This window comes from Curcuma longa, chromosome 6 (genome assembly GCF_044706935.1).
Source record: "Curcuma longa cultivar G26 ecotype Majalengka, Jawa Barat chromosome 6, ITB_CL_G26_1.1, whole genome shotgun sequence".
NCBI lineage: Eukaryota > Viridiplantae > Streptophyta > Magnoliopsida > Zingiberales > Zingiberaceae > Curcuma > Curcuma longa.
In genome coordinates, this window is record NC_133866.1 from 3,814,353 (window position 1) to 3,839,989 (window position 25,637).

The following is a 25,637-nucleotide window of genomic DNA, read 5'->3' on the forward strand; positions in this document are numbered from 1 at the left end:
AAGTCAATTGTCATCAGTTTGATATAGTCAACTTTCAGATTCAAAACAATACAGACATAACAAAAACCAATATTGTTTCCTTGCAAGTTAAAAAAACAGTTTGGTTAGCCACATAAACATAAGCAACAGCTAAGTACCTGAGATAAGATTTTAGCACACTCCGCCATTGTAGACAATTCCCTCCGTTGTGATGCCGCATCAAACCGTGATAACAATCTATTCTCCAACTCTACAAGGGGAAAAAGGATCCCAAAAGAATAATAAAGGACATGGAAACAAAATTAAAGAATATATCACAAAGAAACATAAGAAAACAATGTGCTTCTAAACACACCATTACAGTAGTCTTGAAGATTTGCAACTGCGACTTCAAGACCTCTGCTGGCATTTGCAGCACCAACTGCTGATGGCATATTAATTGCATGTGTTCCAGCATCCTCTTCAGCAAATGATCCTATTGAAAACAGTGCATCACGATAAATAAGTTGATGGATAATCAATTGAGCATGTGTATAAATCCAAGTGATCAATCAAGCTGAATACACTCTGCAAGGACCCAATTTTTGACACGTCGAAGACATATTAGCTATATGCCAATGTCAAACCAATCCATCTTGGACATTTAGGAATCTAGGAGAGAGCAGACATTATCTTAAATGTTGAAGCATGATCCATAGATTATACATCATGCAGAAGAAAAGAAACAATGGAAGCAACACAAGCAGCTTGCTGTTAAATAACTTGAAAGTTTAGAACACATTGCCACAGAAAGTCTCTATTGTTCAGCCACTGTGATTGGAATTTAACAACTTGTATAAATGCTATTATCCTAGATTGAGTACTCTTGCGATTTTGCTATCATTTATTCTTTGAAATTTTTTGTATTAATTTATGTTTGAAACAAAAATACAAGTAAATTTCCCCAGCGTGAACAACAAAAAGGGATAGAAAATTGACCACCATTGGTAGCTCAATGCCAGTGAAACTCCAATTCACATGTTAATAAATAAACACTATGTACCTATTTTTGTTGGAAGGCACCACCTCAATTCCATGGGCATCAGATAAACACTATCATGTCAAAATTGCTTGCTAAACTAGGTACAATCTGTTGCTTGATTCAAACCAATAGAATTAGGAATTTATCAGAAATTTGTTCGCCTGCAAATCCTTATATTATTCCTAGTGCTCCAAGTAGTCTCAATAAGAAATAGCTCACTATTATGTTATCTATAATATTATAGAAGTCCATTATCTATCTTCCCTTACAAATCTGATTTCATCACTAAAAAGGTCAGTTTAGAGGTAATACTCCCAAAAGACTTTTCAACAACCATCAGCACTTCCAATTAATCAACGAATTTACAAAACAAATCCTATAAGACTCTCTAATATGATTCAAGCACAATGTGAATTATTGAGCCATCCGTGCAATTCAAACGAGAATATATTGGTCATTCATGGTTAGTACAATTGGTCCCTAAGAGGTTTGATTAAAGGAGGAGGCTGTTGATGTAGTTATACTTGAGTTGGATTTGTTTAGATGTGGTTGATAACATGGTTTGAAGTCTCATACCGTGCGACACGATCGAAATGTATTATTCCGATAGATTACCAAAACTTGATATCACATGACACCAAGACAATGTCTTGTATGTCATTGTGTCAATCATGTTGACGACTATCATTTCATGTCAACACTCGACACCCCTTGGTATACTAAAATTGAGATGATGTTGTTATTTTTATTTTATAGTTTGTCTCCATACAAGAAAATGTCAAAATCGTAGCAATCTAGATGGAAAGCAAACATTAAAGTTAACTATGTAGTTATTTTTATTTTCCTTCATCTCCTTCTCCTACCGCCAATTTACTACCAACACCATATATTAGAACACCGGCACGATATCAAAGCGCATCATCTAGTCAAAGACCAAAACACCAACATGGCTCGAGATTTCGAACCTTGGTTGGTAATACTATTGGCAAAATGTTTAAGTCAGATGTGCTTTATGATATGGCGAGGTAAGCAGCCTATGGGTGGCACTCCCAAGTCGGTCAGAAGTCAAGTTGAGCTGTCAATCAAGTCAAAGGGGGTGAAGGGGTCAAGATCTAGGTCATGCTGACTTCCTCAGTTCAACCACCTCAGCTCGGCCATACCGACCTCAACCACCTCAACTCACCACCACCTCAACTCAACCCCCTGATATCTGACTCTAGGATCTCAAATCTAATACGCTCGAGTGCCTCCAAAACCAAGAACGTGGGGCAGCATGGGCAATCAAATGTGAAATGGCATGACCTATAGAGTATGGTGATGTGACACCCTCCATTGCAAACGTAGGATGGCAGGGCCAACGGAATATGAGATGATATAACCCTCAAAGTGCTATGATGGGACACCCCCCCATACCCATACGTGACGTCCCATCGATCAAGACATGGAGAACATGGGCATCATTCCTCCTACAAGGGAAATGTATAAAAGAAGACCCACTCTCATGGGCGGAGGTATGCTGATCAACCATTCTTCAACCTTTCTACTACTTTCCTACTCGACTCCTCCTTTTCTGCCCCCGAAGGCCTAATTTGAGCATCGGAGTGGTTAAGTCAAGGTCCGCCTTGGCCTTCATTCTAACTTTCATTGAGTTTTGTAGAGATTCACAGAACTTGTTCTTCACCAGATCATTGGAAGCTCCCCCAACTTTGAAGATCATGCATCGGTGGCTCACCCCTCCAATCTATATTCTAACTTGTGTCAAATGTGCAGATGCAATATTGACGGGAACTATGATTGCAGTTCGAATAAGTCATGAAGAAATGAACTCTTAGTAAAATGAGAAGTCTTGGAGGAATGAACTCTTAGAAGAAGAAGTTTGTGTGAATTTATGTAGACGAGAAGTGTTGAAGGAGTAAACTCTTAGCAAAAGAAGTCCAAATGGATCTTGTTACACAAGAAATCCTAGAGGAATAAACACCTGCCAAATGGAAGTTTAAATGAATCTTGACAGATGAGAAGTGATAATCGGATTCTGGATATGTTATTTGAGTGTTATCTCTTGATTTTTTTATCCTCTTTTGTATCCGAAATTATGTTTCTAGTGTATTTCATTAGTTTGGATTTTTTGTGGTCATCGTCTTAATTCCTATAGATTTGATGGATATCATGACTATTAATTGAATATATTTTGTGTTGCAGGAATTTAAGATGATAACAACAAATTGAGGAGGAGAACATCGAGTTTGGTTTAATCGTGGTCCGGTTCAACCCAAGTATTGGAGATTTGAGGAAGATCAAAACTTGAAGAATTAATCTTACACCTGTTTGAGAAGCCCAATTGCAAGGATCTCCAAGTAAGCCAAAGCTCAATTTAAGAAGCCCAAGAGAAACAATCCATCCTAATTCAATTGAACCGAACCGCACCGGTTCAGTGGTCCGGTTCACTAGCGGTTGAATGGGTTAAAAGCCTTCTCCGGGTCAACTTTGTGATGGCTTGCGCTGTTAGGGTTCATCGCGATTTCCATCCTCCCGCAACCCCATTCTCCCAAGGGAATCCAAAGGAGCGACGACGGCCATTTCGAAGGAAATACGAGCGACGACGACCTCGATAGAAGCTTCGCCGGAGTGGTCCAACTTCGGTGAGCTCTTCCATCACCCCCTCCTGCCGCGCTTGGAACCGTCACCATGGTTAGAGCAGCGGGAATCAAGTCGGCAGCCGACGGTTCCATGTCCTCCAGGAGCTTCACCAAAGTGGTCCAGCTTCGGTGAGCTTTCTTTCCTTTCCGCAATCCACCGTAGCACAACATATTGGGCCCTTCGCCGACGTGCTTTGCAAACGCGAAGGCTTCCCTACCGGCTCCTACCATCCACCTCCCGTCCCTGGTGAAGCTCCGAGGTATTGCGATTCCCGATTTCATTTGTCCCTTCTGTCATCATAGTTTGCAGCAATAGGTTAGGGCAGCGAAAATCGACGATTGGCTGATCTTCAGGCTTCTCTGATTTGTCTTCTCCGGAGTGGTCCAGCTTCGGGGAAGATAACGCTCCATTCCAGTCGTCGGCGTGAGCATCCCAACAGAAGTGTGATCGATCACCGGAGTAGGAGTTTCCTTGTCCGGGCCAGGTTAATCTTTTGGATTTGATTTGGAGAATTTTTAAGATTGATTTCATTTTGTTAATTTGGTTAATTTTGGATTAAATTGTGAATTTGGTTAATTCTGGATTAAATTGTGAATTTGGTTGGTAATAATGTGGATATGTGTAGTGGATAGTTCAAAATTGCATTTTCTTTAGCTTCATTACATTAGAATTTTGGATTTGTTTGTATGCGTGGTTGGGTGCTTAGTTTCATTTCTGTATAGTTAAATTGTTTCTAGATTGATAGTGGTTGTATAAATGTTTCTTGGATGCCTCTATTTGGGTAATTTCTTTACGCTTGATTTGATCTGCATTGATTCTTATGGGGTAGAATAAATCTATATCATAAGTCTACAATTGTTGTTAGTCATGGTTCTTGTTGATTGTATAAGGCTAGATAATAAAAGAAACCCCTTTGTTATTGTTGTCTTAAGGCAAACTTCCTATCATTGGTTCCACGACAGAGACGACCCAAATCCTCTACTATGCTATTTTAGTATAAATTAGGGATTTTGGTTAATTATAAAATTGAAATTTTGAATGGCATGTGTGATAAATGAAAAAAAATACACTATCAAATCTCAGAAGAGTCAACTCGTTCAATTGGATATTGGCAGATGAGAAGTATCGGAGGTAGAAATCCTAGTAGGTTTAACTGATGTCAAAGGTCATCTATGTGTTTAAAGAGGTGCGGGCTCAAGTAACCGAGATTAAGTAAGACTCAAGGGAAAAAGCTTCAAGGGTGGAGGCTTGTTAAAGAGGACTCTAGAGAAGGAGCATAATTAATATGAAGACATGTGAGATGAAAAACATGAGAGAATTATAATTTTTGCATTTTGGTTTAAGTTTATTTACTTAGGCTTGAACTCGAAGTCGACGAATTAACTTGAGATCGAGCAAGTTCAGTCATCTAGTATTGGTATTTAGTCAACTGATTAGCCAAGTTAACATTGTTCAACTATTGGTTTGTTGCTTGAGAATAGAAGTTGTACATTCTAGCCTAAGTCGACTAAAGCTATCTAAGTCCCCTACCTTGTTGATTGATTTTGTAATTTGAATTTGAAATCCACCTAAAGTGATCGTGTGACTTTTCTAACCAAGATAAAGTTCGTCGTAGAAGATATAAGTTGACTGAAAGCACTCAGAGGCGATTGAAAAAAGTCAAAAGATTGTCCAAGTGAGTCATGATGATTTAAGCAATTGATTAATGACACAGTCGTCAAAAGATTTATCACAAAGCTATCTGGTGGAATCGACTGAAATTCGAAGAAGTCAACTGAATGCACAATCATCAAAAGAACAGATTGAAGGCTAATCTAATGGAGTCGACTATAGGCACTTCAATCAATTGATAACAGGTTGGAGTCGAATGGTTATGAAATCGTTACTGTGAATAAGGTTCTAAGATTGATGGAATAGTTGAGTGATTGAGATAATTGAGTGTACTGATGGTCCGTGGACTCACTCATTAAATAGCGAGCAAAATCACTTCAGGCAAATGTGAGAACACATTTGATCACGTCTACTACTCATTTTTGTGTGCCTATTGTAGTTGTTCTACTGTTTAGAAGTATTGCAATTAACCCCAATGAAGAGGTAGCTCGGTCATATTTACTTTTATTTTGTAGTTTCTCTCTTGTACTCCATTGTAAATCTTTTAAAAAAAGAACTAACTTCGTATGAGGTTTCTCAACCTAGGGAGGAAAGGAGGATTATTTCAATTAGTGGTTTCGAGTAATGAGTCATAGGTCGTGGAGTAGGAATTTAGGATTCTGAATCATATAAAATGCCCCCCCCCCCCCCCACCCCATCTAAACGCATGACAATCCTAACAATTCAAAGTGTAAAAAATATGCTCATTCACAAGACTATTTATCGTGCCATCAGCTAAGACACTTATCCATCACACTTCAGATATACCATTTAAACAAAAATGGACTATCAAGCATTTGAGAGACATTGTCATTAAAATCCATTCCCCTATTGAATGCCTAGGTCCTAACTCACAAAACCAATCACAAAATATACAACAATTTTAGCATTGTTATTACTCTATGAATGGTATAGATCATCTTCCTAAACCATAAGATGTAAAATTATGAGCACCACACATTTGAACCAAACTACAGGATGTTAGATACATCTTATTCAACATCATCATCATTAAGTTTTCTTTGTACCTATTAGCTCTATAGCAGGCTATATCACCAGCAATGAGTATGGAATATAGAAAAATCCCACAACCTTGATTAAGTTCTGTTAAAATTAGAAGTGTAAATTATGGACAATCTAGTCTTAACTTGTAGAACATTATCATATTTAACGATGTACAAGTTTGAAAATTGAAAGGATGGAAACCAGTTAGACAAAAATAAATAAAACATCTTACTCAGTTTCTGTGCAATGGAAGCAGCCTCAGCAACACGACTATCATCAGAAAACAAAGGTGAAAGTTCCATGAGGTCACCAGGGCTGCTGTTGAATTCCATCAAGTACTGAAAAAGTTTAGGAAAATAAACCAAGGTTACTAATCAGTCGATTAACGAAAGAGAAGAATATTGGCAAAAGAAACCTCAATTGCTTGCTTACCTTGATAAGCTCGATGGTTTGACTAGCAGTTTTTCTCTGAGAATCTGCACTCTATCACTCAAACAGAATAAACAGAAATGTCAGTAATCTATCAAACAAGATCACATGCACAATGCATGTTTCAGGACTTGAAAGACTTGGAACAACAGAATCTGCAAGAGAAGAAACATTTTCCTCATTAATCAATCATCACAAACACTTACCTGCAAATGGTCACCAATTTTAGCAGCAGTCTGTCCCACACTGGAAATTCTGGAGTCTAGCCTCTGAAAGCTCTGATGTAAGCCATCCACACCTTTTTCCAGCTGAAATAATAAATAAAAAAGGTAAATGTCAGTTTTTTCTACAATTCTTGATGAATAAATTAGACGATAAAATATTACTTAAGGAAAAAAAGTCGACGAACTCTAGTCTAGGGGTTAAGGGGTCTAGATGCCCCTTAACTATAATCTATGTCCAGACTCAAAATAATTTAGTTACAGAACTGAATGCACCTTTCCTATCAAAATCAAGTTAGATCTAGATTCTCCAACAGTTTAAGGAGATAAAGAAAAGTGGAAAGATAGAAGCACAGTGAAATGATATTTTGGTATTGAAGGATCTATAATAGGTTTAGAAGCACAGCTACACAGAAATTCAGAAGAAGCAAAAAAACAGAATGTTCAAACTTCAAATAGGGAATAAAAAAGCGGAAACCAATGGCATAGATACTTTATCTAGAACACTTGTTTACAAAGATAAACAATTAGTACCAAGATACAGGAGAAAAAAGTTGTTCCATAGATTCAGCAACCAGTACTGATCAAAGTTGAATAGATTCAGCAATCAATACTTATCAAAGCAAATGAGATATAAATAAGAAATCCAGAAGACCTTGATGAATTCTGAATTACTTAAAATGTATTAAGTAGGGAGGATACAAGTAGCATGAGAAAACTTGTGGTTTAAAGTGAATTAAATACCTAGGCAAATTCAGAACAGCAAAACAAACTTAAATGATTTAAAGTGTGGTAGCATCATGAACTTTTTATCTTGAGAATATAATTTACACATCACATGTATATCAGTTGCACTTTCAACATTGAAATTGTCAATTGCCAGTATTTCAGTTTATGAAGAGAACCCGAGATTTTTCCCTTGCTTGCAGAGACAATAAAACATGTAAGACGACCTTTAAGATTGACCAAATAATGATTTAACCTATCTGATCATAATCATATGATAAGCAGTAGCCTCAAAAACATATAGACTAATAATATATGTAAACCCAAGTTGTCAGCATCACCTTCTGAACTTCATACTGATCAAAGTATCAGACTCCCTCTCAAGTCCCAATAACTGAGATTTGGATATACGAATTTCAGCCGATAAATTTTCATGTTGTCATGTGGACCAAAAAACAAACTTGGCCCCATCATATCTGAGTTTTAATGTTATTTTGACCTAGGTGTGGCAAGCACAAAAGCCAATTTCGGCACACAAAAGAGAACATGAAGAAATATATGAATTAGTAGAAAACCAGTTGTCACAACTCAGCCATGATTAACTACTGTTAATGACATTGATATAACATTACTTAACTCATGCACATCCAGCCTTCTATGCAATTCAACTATTTATTTCATCCTGAAGTGGTAAACAGGGAATTAAAAGACCACCATTTTCAGATTGAAGAGGAGCAAGCTATATGTGTTGAGTTCTATGTTGGTCCCGTCAATTATACTTCTCAACCGTCAAAACAAGAAATGGTTTTAAGATTTAACTCAGATGGAGAACAGAATATAAACATAAGAAAACTTATTGCATCCTAGGTATATTACTTCATTTTTAAAATGTAATAACGTCACAACCTGCTTAGATCAATCATTAGCACAAAGTGCTTAAGGCAAATTAACAATAGTTCACTGATCTAACAACACAAATTTCCATAACTTTCCATGTAGCCGACCCCACAGGCTTGGTTGTTGTTGGTTGTTGTTGACCCATAACTTTCCATGTAGAACTTAACTAAGGTGCCACGCTCATGTTATCATTTTGTCAGAAACAAGGAAAAGAATAAATTGCTGTCAAAACTTGCTCTTTTAGCTACTGATGAAAATCTAATATGAAAGACTATATCGGCCTAATCCTATTATCTGAATCCACCTATAATTTCTAATCAAAGATGCCAAAAATGATACCTGTTACCATGGTCGTGAACATATATCTCAAGTTTCATCTTCCATAGCAATATCAAACATATATGAACGGTAAGCATCTTCAAAAACATAACCTTAGGCGAATATCCATAAAATGTTTACAAAAAGCATATATTGGCTTAACCTCCGCAAGCGTCTTCCGATGCTTAGCATCTTGGACCTCAACTTCGTTCTTCAGATTCTGGAGTCTCCCGTCGATCTTCAACCAAAAAATCGCATGTATTCTAGATCATTCACACAAGTCCAAGGACTAGCATATTAAACTATTACATCATAAGATACACCACCTGCTGCCGGAGATCCACCAACTCCTTGCACGAATCTTTGAAGAGCGCAAGGAGCTCCTCCACTGCTGGGAACATCGGGGTACCCAGACCATGCGGGCCTCGCAGAGTCCCATTCTGCAGCGCTTCCATCGCACCCGTGCTGTCCGCGGCATACGCGTCGTCGTCTTGAAATGACGGCAGAAGCTCGTTCACCAAACCACCAAACAACGCATCGAACGAGAAATCCCCCTGCAAGATCAAGGTAACACTCGATCACCCAACTGCAACCCCGTTTAAGGACGTACAGGGAGGAGATCACCTTGAAATCTTCGACGTCAAGGATGAGAGGGAGAGCAGCGGCCGAGGCCTTGGGCGCCGCCATAGACGGAGATAGAGACGGAAACGGGAAGGCCGAGGGCGAGGGTTCGATTGGAGGTGACAGGAAGATTCGAGACGAGGTCCTCTTTGGCGCCAAGGTCGTGCGCCGGCGAGCCGGCCGTCGTCGCTTCGTCGCCTGGTTTCGGTTGATCCAATGGAGAAGGATCCAGGTATTTTCTCTGTCTGCTTCGCTGGCACGAATTGATTTGTGTTAATTCTTTCGAATTTATAAAATAAATAAAAATAATAACACTACGAACTTGATTAGTCCGCCATTAAAATAAAAATAAAAATAAATCAAATTGTTAAAAGTCACCCGTTTAAAAAAAATTAAAAAGTCAGTATATTTTTCTAAGAGATAGTCTTATTTTAGCATTGTTATAAAATTTCTCTCTAATATATAAAAATAAATTAATTTTTTATCAAAAAAATCTATATATATAAATGTTTTTTATTAATTTGATAAAAATTATTTAAATTTAATTAATACTGCTTCAATAAAATTAATACCTATCAATTTAAAAATTATGAGATTCAAGTTGAAAATTTTCGAATTCAAATTGAATTTGAATTGAGGATTTTAGGTTAAATTGAATTCCGATTAGTGTTCGGATTCATCTAAATTTATGATTTAAAAATTTTTAAATTAAATAAATTTTATTTTAAAAATTAAAATATATTAATAGAACATAAAAATTAAAATAAAAGTGATGAATAATAAAAAAATAATTTTTTTCTGAATTAGTTAGGTTATATAAGTTAAAATTTAAAATTTAAAATTTAAATTTAAATTTTCTTATGATATTTTTATTTTAATCTGTAATTGACACCCCTAACTATTATAATATTGTTATGATAAATTTAATCATATTAAAGTAATTTTGATCAAATTTAAATAATTTTTATCAAATTAATAAAGATTCTTTTAATATAAATTTTTTAATCAAATTAAATTAATTTATTTTAAAATATTTTAATAATTACTCTGTAATTATTACACGTTATATAATAGTTACAACAAAAATACTATTTTATAAAAAAAAAGACATCCTTTTCATGATTATGATAATTGGAGTAATTAAACTAATTGAACTAAAAACTCCAAATAACATTCTGTGACAGTATAATGATCTAAGAGCCAACGAACTCAAAGGTACTAAATCCATTAAAAAAAAATCTAACTTTGCTTCATCAACAGAAATGTACAATAGAATCCTGGATCAAAGGTCACAAAGTTGTAAAGCAAATACATGAACAAGTACCATTCCTTGCTACTTCAAACAGAAAAAAAAAACACTACAACTCTCAACAGTCTCTCAATGTTTTACCAGGGGCATCAGAGCTGTCTGATAAACTTCTAGTTTTAGCAATCACAAGTTTGTCTCTGGAACCCAAAATATGAAGCTAACAGACAAATAATTATCACATTTGTTACACCAGTGTTATTTCCAACATGGTAAACTCTTCGATCAAATTTCTCTCGAGTATTTTGTCAATGTAGTCTCCATCACCTCTGCAAGCCTACCTCTCTTGCAATTGAACTAACAAGCACAAAGCATATCAAATGTTAACATGGTAGTGCTGATTAGATTGCAAAGAAGGAAAAGGTTTCATTCTAAATATGCCTTCCTGAAATGATACAAAAATCATATTGTTTGGTGAACTTTAGAATGCAGATAATTTTAGGTCTGTTGCATAAGCAAGAGGCTACTTAAGATCCACTCATTTTTATTCTTCAAAGATTAACAAACAACAATCAAAAATAAATAAACTTTTATTTAATCTTTGATTTGAGCTTCATTCCATGCTAAAATGAGTTTTCCAGCTAATTGGATGGAAGTAATATAAGAGAAAATTAACAAAAGATTTTCTCTGTCCTTTGTTTTACTCTAATCTTTCCATTAAAGGACAAGGAGGAAAATCACCTTATTTCTTTCCGAATTTCCTTCCTAAGAAACACATCCTAAGTTATATAAACTCACCCAATTTGCAGCAGCCCTTGCGATCACCATAATGAAGACAAGTAACAGGTTTAGCTAGTTCTGTGAAATTCATGTACTTCTGCATATTGAAGTAAATCATAACATTCAAAATTAAAATACACAGATTTCTACCATAAAAGAATAATTGTAGCATATCCAAATTAAGGTGCATTTAATTTTTCTTAGAGGCAAATTGAATCTTATTGGATATTTAACATATGGTACTTTGAAATTTGAATATGATCGTGCTTATAAAGATGATGTTTTATTTAATCATGGATGACTCTTCATATGTTTAGTTAAACAAATATTTTGTAATAAATGTTTATTAACAGAATCATTTAAGGAAATAACATCCTATTAGTTTCCTATTTTTTTTGGATCTAGTTCATTTGGACAAAACCAAATGGAGTGTAGTTAATTAGTGGGACTGGTTTCAACTAGTAAGTGCTTGGAACAGACTTAATTGGTTCTACATTTTACTATAATAATATGTATGCCTATTTTGGAGAAAAAGTTAGAAATTTGTGTTATCTCCGGTAGCTCTGGGAGTATGCAAACTGATATAGATCGTCGAGGCTAGTGTTTAACACTATATCCGTAAACAATATTGCTCCGTTACGGTGCTAACGGATAGCAGCAATTCGTTCCCAAGATACAACGACGAACGTTTCGGAATAGTAGCACTCCAAATTCCGAGACCAACGCACTTTCTCGTAGGCTTTTTGGACTCCAATTGATAGATGAAATTTTCAATCTAAAGGGATCTATTTATACTAAGTGATAGAGGTTGAATGAGTGGATGTGACCCTTGGACAGGATCAATCTGGGTCGTCCGATCTGGAGGGTTGCCTTCATATAGCCCTCTTGATCTCATCCATTAGATCTGAAGAGTTGTGACCCTCAAATCTCGCCTCTTGTCATCAGCCGTCGGATCTGGATCTATTGATCTATTTGATCTAACGCTTCAGATCAAGTCTCATCCCAGCGGTCAGATCGTGACTCTTCACGATCCAACGCTCCAGATCGCAACACATGCGATCCATCACACCTCTTTGATCAACGGTTGCCATCCGTTACCCCAGTCAGCAGTCCAGTCAAGCCTGACACGTCACCTGCGTACGTGCGAAGTGCAAAGCGCTCATTGCGCACGTGCGCGCGTGCGCACGTGCGCATGTGCGCGCGTGCGCCCATGCGCGCGTGCGCACGTGCGCATGTGCGCGCGTGCGCACGTGCGCGGGTGGCGAGCTCACAGGTGCAAGCACCTGCTCGCCCCTGATAAGAGAGCACCTGGTCTTTTTGTGTTAACTCCAATAACACAGCATCATTAATAAGGAAAGAAAATACATCGAAAATTTTCGATGTGGGACTATTCCCCATGCATTTCCTTATATATAACATTAATTAATAATTAATGTTATTCGGGCCGAGTTAACAATTAATTTCTCATTCACCATTAATCGGTTTTGAGCAAATTAATAATCTAAATCTATCTACTCGAAACGTAGATTTCGATTTTGAAGTCAATTACGACTTTCATCAATTGATGGCATTCCGATTTTCCACAAAACCGTATTGATCCATTAAAGCCCCAATATCCAACAATTGGATCCTCTGGCATGTGAGCGTGAATGAAAACAAATGGTGAAAAAAAAAATGCTGTTGATTGATTAATGTCGCATTGTTATATGACAACTCATGTGACTAAATACATGTTTTCATAATTTAAAAAAGTGATTTCAGATGGGTAGGGGCCTAGGATGGGTACTAGCCGTTTGACACAAAAATAATATTTAATAAAATATAAAAAAAATAAGGAAAAAAAAGACAAATATACATCAACAAGTACTCCATTAATTATTTTTTCCTTTTTATTACTTTTAGTTATATTAATCTCAATACTTTTCATATATTTGTTGGTCCAAAGTTGTATATATAGTGAGGTCATGAATTCAACATGTGTTATGATGGCAATACTTATGATATATGAAGACCCCAATGTGTCTAAAATAATGTCATCCTATCAGATCGTGAATCATAAAGTTTAAAATCTCCACTGTAACCAAGGAAAACTCCACTATAATTTCACATGAATTTAGGATTTTAACTCAACAAGTTGATTTGATCAACTTGCATGGTGAAAGGCTAACAAACTATAATGTGGTTTCATTCAAAATGAAACTTTTAGGAAAAAAGTAAAAAGCATGCAAAATGTAGTTTTACATAAATTTAGGATTTTAACATGGAAGTTGATTTGAGCAACTTGCATGGTGAAAGGCTAGCAAAGTATAACTTGGTTTTTATTTAAAATCTAATTATATGATTTTTTAGCCAAAAAAAATCAATGTGGATTGAAAATAGATATTCTCGATTAAATGATCACTAGATGCACTATTGTCTGCGTCAAAATTTGTCTAACAGCAAAGGCTACATCTGGGTACATGATGTTGGCTGCATTAACAATTTTCTCCAATTGCCATGATTGCATTAACAATTTTCCACTAATTCCTTCATCAATTTGATACTAAGAATGTCTTCCTTCATGTTGATCTTTCTTAGGAGATTCATATGAAGCAACCTCCAAGGTTTGTAACTTAAAGGGAGACTGGTCTCGCATGTGAGATGAAGAAATCATTGTACACACTAGAAAAATCTCCGCGAGTTTGATTTGTTAAATTCAGCACAACATGGCTAAAAGTGTTGCAAATCATTCAATGCTCATTGAGATTGCCAAATCGAAGCCAAATTAAAAGACTATCAAAGAATTTCTTTAGCATAAAGACTAATGCATGTTTGCTAACCAAGTCTATGCAAGATCCTAAAGTCAAATATATTTGTAACAAATTGGGATTTTTATATTTGTACAAACTAAAGATGGAGTATTGTTAAACATCTATTTGATATATTTTAAATATACAAGGGTGCCTCCATAAAATTATACTATGGTCATATAAGGGTGAATACTAGGATTGAATAATCTAAATAATTTTTCTATACCAATATTCTCTCATAATTGTGTTTATTTACAGATTCAATGAAGCATGCCAACATACTAGATGAGGAGATGGTGACGACAGATAGATAAGGGTTCTCCTGAGCAATAAAACTGATCTCATTCCTTCCATCTTAAATCTTGCATCTTGATTCCATCCCCTTTATCGAATAATATTTAAAACATTCAGAAAAACAATGAACTAACCAAACTTTTTTGATGAAGGCTTATTTTTCAATCACCTCAAAATTTTCCTTAAGGTATGAGTGATTTCAATAAATTTTGAGATAATAAAATATATCCAATTTCTCAGATAAAACAGGGCCGGTTCCAAAACCCAGATATGAATTGGTTGATTATGAAAATTATGCATAGTCCAACGTTGTTATTGGTAATAAGCCCCTGGTTATCAGTTTCTACTTAAAGACAAAGTGAACTTGACATAAAAGGATAGACAAGGACTCTCTTGGTAAAAAATTAACTATGTATATTTAATCACTTAAAAAGTAAAGACTAACTTTATGGGTAGATGTATAATGTCAAACAGAACTTACATTCAATTTGATTGTTTGCCCACAAAATTCATAAGTTCTACTTTTGCAGCTTCCATAACAATTGCAAAATCAACTTCCACATATCGTCCCCTAGAAAAAGAAAATGTCAGGGCAGCAATATATTAGAATATAGAAGAGATACTGAACAAACAATATGAAGAAAAAAACATGCATTATAAAAAGAGGTAAAACGTGTATCATTTTTAAGAATGAAGAAAAACATGTAGACATAAGCAAATGCTCCATATTCTGTACTGAGATGAAGTAAGATAACTTGTAGTAGCCAACGAATACCAGAAATGGCTTTTGGACCAAACTGAAGAAGGAAAAGCTGGGCTAGTGATGCTGTGCATAATCCGCGCAACTGCCCTTGGGGTAAAATTCATACACGAATTACTTCTTAGAAAGACCTATTGGAAAAAAAGAAAGAAGGGGAAAAAACTGAACATCAAATTCTAGAAAATATCAACATGTCATGTTCAATGGAAGCAAATATGTTACTGTTGTTCACCTTTATATCTGCTCCCAAAAATGGACTGTGGAGGCAAAAAAATGATATTAGTTCATCTAATGGAAGCATAAACATTTAAAACATGGAACAATCATATAATAGTGACCTTCTCCGTGCCATCTTAAACAATGCGACATCATTCAATGCACCATCCTTCCCATCAAAGTAGTCCAAAGTTTTTCTTTGAATACATGCAGTGTGCAATGAATTGGAGCACCCATTGACACCATTACATTCTTTCACCGCTGACCATGCAACATTGAACATTGTATCCATTTTTTGTACCTAACCAAATAAGAGAAACACTCCTGTCATCAATTTATTTTTCACAAAATTTATAGATCCATGCAAAAGTTTTATCAACTATTAACAGCAAAAGACATCTGAAGCAGCGATACACATATCCGCTGGAGGCCATTGGACTGGAACATCTTAACTATTTGGATCTCATATCAGGGGTCGACAACTACCTTGCTCCACAATTTGTCAAACAAGACCTTTAGGATGGTAGATTGATATGAAGGATCAAAGAAAACTTTCTAAGACAAGGGAATGATCTCATAGAGATCTTCCAAATGTCATGATCTCAAGAATCTTATTCGTCATAACAATGAGGAGATGATCATTAAGAATCTCAAGGGCATTATGATCCATGAAAGATCGGATCTTATAGGGAAGATGAGGGTGATGCCAAAGGATGAAAGGGAAATTCTCTAAGTCAAGGCAACAATTGAACTCTCTCTTCTCTCTTTAAAAGGCGATGATCACTAACTCACCAAGAAAAAAAAATTGCTCGAGAAAAGAAAGGAGATGCTAAGATTGCTTTTTAATTTTTAAATAACTGAAATGTAAGAGGGAGAGTCTATTTATAGGGATGGAAGGCCACCCTAAGAGGTATATGCCTTAAGTTCAAATTCAAATTGAATTAATCACTAAGAGGGAAATTGATCAAATGGTTGGGCAACCCTTTCTATTGCTTATCCACCTGTGACATGCAATTGCATTTCAGGTCAAATTGTTGACCTTTTTGGTCAACTCCTGAGATGATGCAAAAAGGGGCAAAGCTCTGCCCCTTTTTGCATGTGATGCCTACTACTATAAAGGGAACTCCTTATTGAAGTTGAGGATTGTTGACCCTTGCATGGTCAACGCCTACTCAAGATGGTTGTTTGGTCAATGCTAACTTCGGATTGCAACTTTTATTCCTTCTATACAGCTTGCTTGCGTCGTGAACATGGCACATGGGTGACCGCACCATACGTGCCCTGTGAAATCTCTAATCCATTTTTGGCCCCATACAATCTTGTGTTTATACTTACCCAAGAACTAGTAAATGAATTTAGGATCACACAGAACTAGAAGAGTAGATCAGGGCATGCTAAAAATGAGGACTTAATCTCAGGCATGCTAAAAATGAGGACATAATCTCGGGCATGCTAAAAATGAGACTTGTGTAATCGTCATCAACCCAAAAAATGAATCTAAGATCCAAGTCCCAAGTTAAGATACTCCAATGCCAACAAGATTACACTATCCCCTAATCTTTGGAATGTGCGAGTTTTTCTTGATCCTTTAGATTAACCTACCATCCTAGTGGCATAACCTCATCTAAGATGAGGGAATAATCTCATAGAGATCTCCCTGGTGTCATGATCTGAAATATCTTACTCGTCATAAAGACATGAAGACAATTGCTAAGGATCTCCAGAGTATCGGATCTTGTCATAAAGATGAGGGGTGATCCCTAAGGATTGGAGGAAAATCTGTCAGTTAAGGTGAAAGTTGGACTATCTCTTTAAGATGAGATTGTTTGTTGTGGTGTTCACAGTGAAACAGTAAAGGTTTAAGATGAAACAACTTTCATTAGAGTAGCAGATCTCCAAATTCCACAGGTTGTCAAACCTTTTACACCTTGAAACTCACCAAGAAATGAGAGAATGCTCAAGAGAAAAGAAGAGATGTTTAGATTACTTTTTAGTTTTTGGATGAATAAAATTGCAAGAGGGGGTCTATTTGTAGGGATAGAAAGGCACCACTAAGAGACACTGATAAGTGTGGTGTGTCCCTTAAATTCAAATTGAAGCACTAAAAGGAGGGAAAGTATTGAAAAGGGTGTGACACCCTTTCTATTGTTTTTCCAGCCATGACATGTAATTGCATCTTAAGTCAAAATTGTTGACCTTTTGTCAACTTCTGAGATGATGCAAGAATGGGGCCTGCCCTTCTTTGCATGCAGTACCTACTATGATAAAGGGCACCCTTTCTTAAAGTCAATGCCAACTTCAAGAAGGGTAGCAGATTTCAGTCCTTCCATCCAAGCTGCTTGGACTTGCCAAGCAGGAAACTGTATTGTACGTGCCTCATTACATGTCTGAAAAAAACATTCTCATCTATTTTCTCTACTTATGCAATCATGTGCTTATGCTTACCCATAGGCTTGCATTTTGCACCCAAGGGTCCCTAGATTTCAGTTTTATGCTAACACTTGAGCTTGTGCCCTCATCTGGTCAATCCAGATTAAACCAGCAACACAGGCAATTATTTGTTTCATCAATTGAGTTGTTCATTTTTAAATTAATTTCTTATACACTCGAGAAATTAATTTTCTGACAATTTAGTCACAGAATAGATCATCCATATCCAACCACTTACTTATAATCAAATAACGGATCCTACTTGATCAATTGTTTTTAAAAATTAAGTTTCATTGGATGCGAATTTAGAAAAATGAACAGATATTTTCTCAGTTTAATTTATATACAGAATGCATTGAACACACGAGTTAATAAAAAGAGAAAGCTACCTTGCATCTTTCAACCTGACAGAGCCTTTCCGTGATATTCATTGATAGAGAGCAATAGTCATCTGGTCTCTTCCGAATCGTGTAACAGAAGGCTGGGTCCTTCAAATCATATGTTACTTCCCCTAAAGACTGAGTTCAATGTGAAACATATTTATAAGACATTAGTTCTTTTATCCAAAGGAGGCTCTGCACGTATATGATAACAAGAAAACTAGTTTTAAAAAGTCATGATTCATGAAGAAAATCCATGATAGTAAGAGAATGATGACAGCTAAGAGTTGAAACTTTAGAGCCACATGACCAAGTTAATTTAATCACTCCAATTTCAGTGAAAGAATATTTATATTGAAGATTACTTTTAATGTTTTAGATCTGTTAGAATAAAGGTTTCAATCCCAAATCGCTTGTTTAGTTAGTAGTTATTTAGTTGGGATCTTAAATCTGAAGGCAAATCAAGGGCTTATTCTAAACATATTTCAGGATGAATATATGCCATTCAAGACATTTGATTGCAGCAAAGCTGAATGGAAGATCTGAAACTAGAAAGTAGACTATCTCATACTAGAATATTAAAAGAATTAAAATGTCACTCTTTCAATCAACATCAACAATTCAAATCTCACTAGTATCTTTCAGCCAAACCTTGTATATATTCCCTTAAAGTGCCCTCAATGTGGTTTCGTTCATTCAAACTATATTTTGAACATACTAAGCAGTTTCATATAAAAGATGTGCCATAATATCACACCTTGAGGTCTTGCAGCATATTAATCAAATCAATCGTTCCCACTCGAATTTTGTTGCTTATTGTTGGTATATCAAACACATAGTGCCCATCCTTCACTTCTGATCTACAATTTCATGAAGGAATCTGTACTTACATCCGGATAAAGATCAAGAGCTAGCAGTTTAAAAAAAAAAACTTCAGTTGAGGACATACTTGTTTAGAATTGACGCAACTAAAATATTCTTGTCTGCTAGTAACGTGGGGGGTGTCTGCATCAAGAAAATACATGTTCAAGTTAACCAACATATTCATACTTCAATACATATAGGGAGTGTGTAGTGGTAAAGTCAATTTGTTTAATAGTAACGTAAAAGAATGAAATAAAGGTCAACTACATTGGCTTAAGCTGAAAACATATTGTTTGAGCTAGACCTATTATAATTGATTTAATGATACCGATAAAAAAAAAATCAGTGATCCATTAGTCAGTCCTATCATGGAGAGATCCATTTGTCAGTCTGATCAGGTGGCTTAATTTCTTTTGTTTCAGATGAACTACAAATGTCAGTAAGATCTGATATAGGATCTGTAAAAGTGTTGCAAGACATGCCAGAGATAAATTGAACTGTGGATAATCAACCAAGCAATGATGTCACAGAACTGCCAACATTTAATATAAACAAGATCTTGAAACTCATGCAAGGGGATATGTAAAAATATCTCATGACTAAATATTTATAAATGTTTGTTGAATATGAAAATAAACAACTAAAGAGGGAAGATAAAAATTGGCAAAGGAATTACGACATCAAGCACAACAATATCCTACAGTAAATCAGAGATGGTTGGTGTTTAATGAGGATTTGCATGAGCAAAAGGCAACCTGATTCAAGAGGTAATGGTCAGGCCTATTTGTAGAAAAGGTGTTTTAACATCTGAGAACCTAGGCATTGACTAGAGTATAACACATGGAAAGGTAAATGAATACAAAGTTACAAGAACAGGCCATCAGCTAGCTTCCTACCTCTCATTCCAGTTTCCAAGAGTGATCAGTTTTTTAACATGGAAAGCAAGATGCATCCTGTATGTTATGTAAAGACACAAATCAATCAACAAATACTATTTACTAAAAGGGACGAGAGTACATAAGAATTAGGACGGGAACAAAAAGTCACTTGTGGGGGTAGTATAAGTTACCAAATAAATTGATTGAGATCACCAAAGCCATAGCATGTGTAAAAGATTATTGCTAGAAAAGTAATCTGGAAACTAGCAATACTACTTTTAACATCTCTTAAAAATACCTTATGAAAATACAATGAACAAGTCGCGTTGAGTGGCGGAAGTAGAGTAATGTATTGCTCATCACTGATCTCAAGTTGGGTAAGGATTGTCAGAAGTACCTGCCATTGGCGATACAAACAAAATCAAACTGTTAGCATTATTTGGAAAACAAACTGAAGTTATTTTAGAAGGAATACGCAAAGAAAAGAAAGAGAATAAAAAAATGCCTCAAGAATATGCAGGAGGAAACTTGGGTCATGTTCATGCATTGAATGTGGCTGCAACATAGAACAATAGATAGTATATGGATAATTGGTTCAGAAAGTGTCATTTCCGAATCTCAAAATATAAGACATTATACTCAACAAACATCCTTTTTCCCCATTTTTTTGGTCCAACAACATAGGATAAATGCTTATAATGAATAAATGTGTAATCTATCAATTATTGGATACAAAGTTAACTAATATTTGGGATTCTCAGATGAATTCAAAAGATGACTAAAATACACTAAGTTCAAAGTGAACCCCAGAAATTCAAGGAAAAAAATCATGTCAAACAAGACACCTACAACTATAAACAAAAACACAAAAGCATGAAGGAAGAAAAAAGGCTGGAAACACCACTTATGAATAATAAAGTTAGAAGTAGACCTCTTCTTTCATATCAAATTTCCTGGACATGGACTCTTTAACCAAGGAGCAAATTTGTCCAGTTAAGTGAACGTCATTAGAAAAGATGTAAGCAAGAAATTTGCTTACTGCATATTCATCCACACCATCGCTGCAAATCATGAACTAGACAATCATTAGCAAAATATTGCAAAAAAGAAGTAAAGAAGCAAATTTAAAATCCAGTTACCTGAAACAAAGACTGCGAAGCTTATAGCAAGCACTGATATCTAGGAGGAGATGACAATAAGACAGTTTACCATCCCTTCCAGCACGGCCAATTTCCTGTGAGAGAAATAGTCTATGAGCTTGGTGCAGAATGAAAAGAAAAAGAAATATGTTCAGGATCCAATTGAAAGATGGTAGTCAGGATGAAGACCTGAATATATTCTTCCAAGCTTTCTGGCATGCTATAATGCAGCACCTGAATATTCAAATTATCTTATAATTTGTGGAAAGTGCATGATTGAAGTTATTAGAAGAACAAATATGAGAAATTTCCCTAAAGAAATACAGAAACAAGCAGACCAAATGAAGCATAAATCAAAAACTTTAAAATAATCAGGAAAAAGTATCTCATTTTTCTCCAGAAATACAGAATTGAAGATGCATAACTATAATTTCCTCATACCGCTTGAACATCGCTCTTATCAAGCCCCATGCCAAATGCCACTGTCGCAACAACCTTAATAGCAGGAAAAAATAGAATAAATATTGACTCTTACTAATCACATGTGTGCTTCTCAACTTCGTACTGATATGAATTGAAAATGCAACAGCAAATTCAGGTACAGCTTAATTAATATGTGATCAAATCAAGAACCCACCACTCTTAGTTTGTTGGAACAGAAAAGTTCCTGTATGTGACCCCGATTTTTTGCAGGAATGCCACTGTGGTAAGCCTGTGGAAGCAACAGTTTGCAAAGTCAAGGCTTGTAAAACTTTGAAGAGGACACAGTTGAAACAATTGAATAACATTGAGCAAAGCTGACCTTAGATGGGATATTGTTGTCACATAGATACTTGCTTACTAAGTCAGTCTCATTCTGCAGGGAAATTGAAGTTCAAACAAAGTGATCATTTACAAATGTAAATAATTTAGCATGGAAATGAATCATGATAATAGGCATTTGATGAATTTTCATAAACTGAACACAAACAGCTTACGTGTGCGTACTGGTCTACTTATTGCTATATTTACCCACCCCAATACTACATGCAATATCTTCTAGCAATGGGTAATAATTTCATAGCTAAGTGGCAACATTGCAATTTCCATTTAAAATTCCTTTCCCATTTGTTAGAGGTATTGGATTAATAGGGATTTAGTCCACATTGGTGGTACAAGAATTAAGGTTTTCTCCCGAGTTTGATACAAATGTAGCTATTTTATCAATGACAAGCAATAAAATATTTATTTTTTACTATATTCTACATGGTATTGTAGCCCTCTTTTAAGGTTAGAGTTTTTTCAAAGAAGTATTCCCCTAGGGCTAGGGAGGCTGATACCATAATGGCTTCCCCTCATCCTCTATTATTTTTTGTCAATTTCTGTCCATCCTTTTTCAAGTGCTGGTCCTTCTGCTTGACCTTGCATGGTCAACACTTGCTTGCCTCCTCACCAACACATACGCATGTGCATGTGCCACTTTTTTGTGAGGCTGAATCTCCTCCGATCCAATCCCTTGTAGCTATCAAGGGTGTTAATGATGTAGCCTAGCAGAAGCTTGATTTCCTCCTATCTGGCTAGGAAATGCTCCCACTGCATCCTAGCCTTGTTCACCCCTTTTCCCTCAAGGCTGGCTCTAGTAATTAAGGTATGAATATATTGACTACATATATATTTGATATGTGTGTTTGTATTGCTTGGAACTAGTCATTCTTTGATATGTGAGTATGCTCTACAATCTACTTTTTTTTCACTTTCAAAGATATCTCTACTTAATCTCATCCAATTTATTTTTGTGTTACAAATTCTCCTCCTAAGAAGCTTTTACTGAAAATTATGAACATAAGAAATATACTAAAGGAGAAAAGTAAGAAATTACAACCGATTCAATTTGATCAGAAAAAGCAAATCATTTAATTGTGTGAACAGGCATTAGCATCCTTACTGAAACATGCATATAAATAGTTGTAAAGAGAAATCTAACCTGAAATTTGCAGTACACTATAATGCTGTGCATGTCAATCAAAGGAGAAGTCTTCATCAAAAGTAATAAATCCTTCAATCTGCTTATTCAGGTGATAAAAACCAGTTAGAAGCATGAAAAAAGCCTACTATGAAATAACTTTGCAATTTCCACTAAGTAATGAGAGAGTTAAACTTGCCTATTCTCACTTGAAGTGACAAAGAGCTGCAAGTTTTCTCTTACTTGGCATATCTTAATAAGGTTACTAGGTTGAATTTCTAAAGCACACATGATATCATGGTAAGTTTGGACTGTAGCAGTTGCTGTCATGGCAAGGATGCACTGAACACTGAGCTTTGTTCGAAGTATAGATGATTTTAACCTCAAATATGAAGGCCTAAAGTTATGTGACCTGTTAGAACATAGGAATGATGAAAAGATATCTGGGATTCTATGAAAAAGAAATACCAAGGTACGACAAGAGCTAAGAGGCAGCAGCTTTGAGCACTTCGTTCAGAGTTTGAAATGCTCCGGATGAAATCAGGAGAATCAGTTATAGAATATTTTTTCAAGAATGATGACAATCATCAATAAAATGCGGATCCTTGGTGACAAGATAGAAGATATTCTCATTGTCGAAAAAATTCTTCGATCTGTGACATCAAAATTTAATTTTGTTGTTTGCGTCATTGAAGAAGCAAATGATGTAAGTACACTTTCAATTGATGAATTACAAAGTTCATTATTGATTCATGAACAGAAAATCAATCAATATGAAAAAGAGGAGCAAGTATTGAAGGTCTTTATTCCCAGAAATCACTCTACAAATTATAGAAGTGATAGAGGACGAGGAAGAGACAGAGGTCGAGGAAACGAGGTAGAAACAACAACGATCATGGAAGCCAACAACAAAATCATCATTAAGAGAATTATTTTCAAAGAAGAGGACGTGGAGGTCATTATTCAACAACTGATAGAACAACGTCAGCAGACAAGTCCAATGTTGAATGTTACCGATGTCATAGGTATGTCCATTATAGATCAGAATGTTATACTAATTTGAAGAAACAAAATGGAGATCAAACTAACTTTGCAGAAGAAGAAGAAGTGTCTCTTTTGATGGTATGTCATGAGAAAGAAAAAACTCAACGACATGTATGGTATTTAGATACAGGCTGCAGCAACCACATGTGTAGGGAGAAAGATACATTTTCTGACTTAGATGAAACCTTTCGCAGTTCTGTCAAATTTGGCGACAACTCTACAATTTCTGTTATGGGAAAGGGAAAGGTAACCATACAAACAAAAGGAGATACTACCCATACTATCTCTAATGTTCTTTTTGTGCCAGATTTAAAGACTAATTTGCTTAGTGTGGGGCAACTACAAGAAAAAGGATATGAAATTGCCATTAAAGAAGGAGTTTGTCGCATTCAAGATGCAAAGTTGAGTTTAATTGCACAAGTTAACATGACAGTCAATCGTATGTTTCCGCTTTATCTTCATACTACATCTCATTCATATTTTTCAGCAAAATTTGATGATGAGGCATGGTTATGGCACTTTCGCTATGGACATCTAAATTTTAGTGGATTAAAAACACTAAAACAGAAGAATATGGTGATCGGTCTTCCTCAAATTCCAATTCCTTCTCAAGTTTGTGAAGAATGTGTTGTTAGCAAACAACACCATAATCAATTCCCCTAAGGAAAATCTTGGATAGAAAAGGTGGCATTGGAGCTTGTCCATTCAGATATTTGCAGGCAAATAACATCACATTCTAATGAAGATAAAAGATACATAATTACCTTTATTGATGATTATAGTCGCAAAATATGGACTTATTTTTTGCAAGAAAAATTCGAAGCCTTTACTGCTTTCAAAAATTATAAAGTACTTGTCGAGAAAGAAATTGGGAACTCGATTAAAGTTCTATGTACAGATCGTGGTGGAGAATATAACTCACATGAATTTGCAAATTTTTGTGAGAATCATGGAATCAGAAGACAACTTACAGCTGCTTACACACCCCAACAGAATGGTATATGTGAAAGGAAGAACCGCACTATTATGAATATGGTGCGAAGCCTTCTAACGACAAGTGGTATTCCTAAAATTTTTTGCCAGAAGCAGTTAATTGGAGTATCCATATATTGAATAGAAGTCCCACATTATCTGTTCAAAATATGACACCAGAGGAAGCTTGGAGTGGAAGAAAACCAACGGTTGATCATTTTCGGATTTTCGGATGTATTGCTTATGCTCATATTCCAGATGAAAGGAGAAAGAAGTTAGACAACAAAGGTGAAAAATGCATTTTTCTTGGTATAAGTAATGCATCAAAAGCTTATAGATTATATAATCCTTGCACTAAGAAAATCATTATAAGTTGTGATGTTATTTTTGATGAAAAAG

The 25,637-nt window shown here is 35.6% G+C and overlaps 2 protein-coding genes across 2 annotated transcripts in view; both read right to left on the reverse strand.

Moving 5' to 3' along the window:
* LOC141830634 (exocyst complex component 5-like) overlaps positions 1-9,742 on the reverse strand; it is a 42,321-nt gene extending 32,579 nt beyond the window's left edge. The window contains exons 1-8 of the mRNA XM_074718041.1: positions 9,508-9,742; positions 9,210-9,437; positions 9,047-9,121; positions 6,928-7,029; positions 6,725-6,775; positions 6,525-6,630; positions 335-454; positions 138-229 (exon numbers count right to left, since the gene is read on the reverse strand). Of these exons, the coding sequence (XP_074574142.1) occupies positions 138-229; positions 335-454; positions 6,525-6,630; positions 6,725-6,775; positions 6,928-7,029; positions 9,047-9,121; positions 9,210-9,437; positions 9,508-9,570 (837 nt within the window). The 5' untranslated portion in view covers positions 9,571-9,742. The remainder of the gene's footprint in view (positions 1-137; positions 230-334; positions 455-6,524; positions 6,631-6,724; positions 6,776-6,927; positions 7,030-9,046; positions 9,122-9,209; positions 9,438-9,507) is intronic.
* A 5,354-nt stretch (positions 9,743-15,096) lies between these two features.
* LOC141830446 (ATP-dependent DNA helicase Q-like 5) overlaps positions 15,097-25,637 on the reverse strand; it is a 16,457-nt gene continuing 5,916 nt past the window's right edge. The window contains exons 3-18 of the mRNA XM_074717884.1: positions 23,422-23,634; positions 23,244-23,322; positions 22,083-22,136; positions 21,918-21,992; positions 21,722-21,775; positions 21,470-21,514; positions 21,281-21,375; positions 21,073-21,202; positions 20,440-20,538; positions 19,349-19,404; positions 19,157-19,259; positions 18,409-18,537; positions 15,712-15,890; positions 15,606-15,630; positions 15,389-15,504; positions 15,097-15,184 (exon numbers count right to left, since the gene is read on the reverse strand). Of these exons, the coding sequence (XP_074573985.1) occupies positions 15,097-15,184; positions 15,389-15,504; positions 15,606-15,630; positions 15,712-15,890; positions 18,409-18,537; positions 19,157-19,259; positions 19,349-19,404; positions 20,440-20,538; positions 21,073-21,202; positions 21,281-21,375; positions 21,470-21,514; positions 21,722-21,775; positions 21,918-21,992; positions 22,083-22,136; positions 23,244-23,322; positions 23,422-23,634 (1,540 nt within the window). The remainder of the gene's footprint in view (positions 15,185-15,388; positions 15,505-15,605; positions 15,631-15,711; positions 15,891-18,408; positions 18,538-19,156; positions 19,260-19,348; positions 19,405-20,439; positions 20,539-21,072; positions 21,203-21,280; positions 21,376-21,469; positions 21,515-21,721; positions 21,776-21,917; positions 21,993-22,082; positions 22,137-23,243; positions 23,323-23,421; positions 23,635-25,637) is intronic.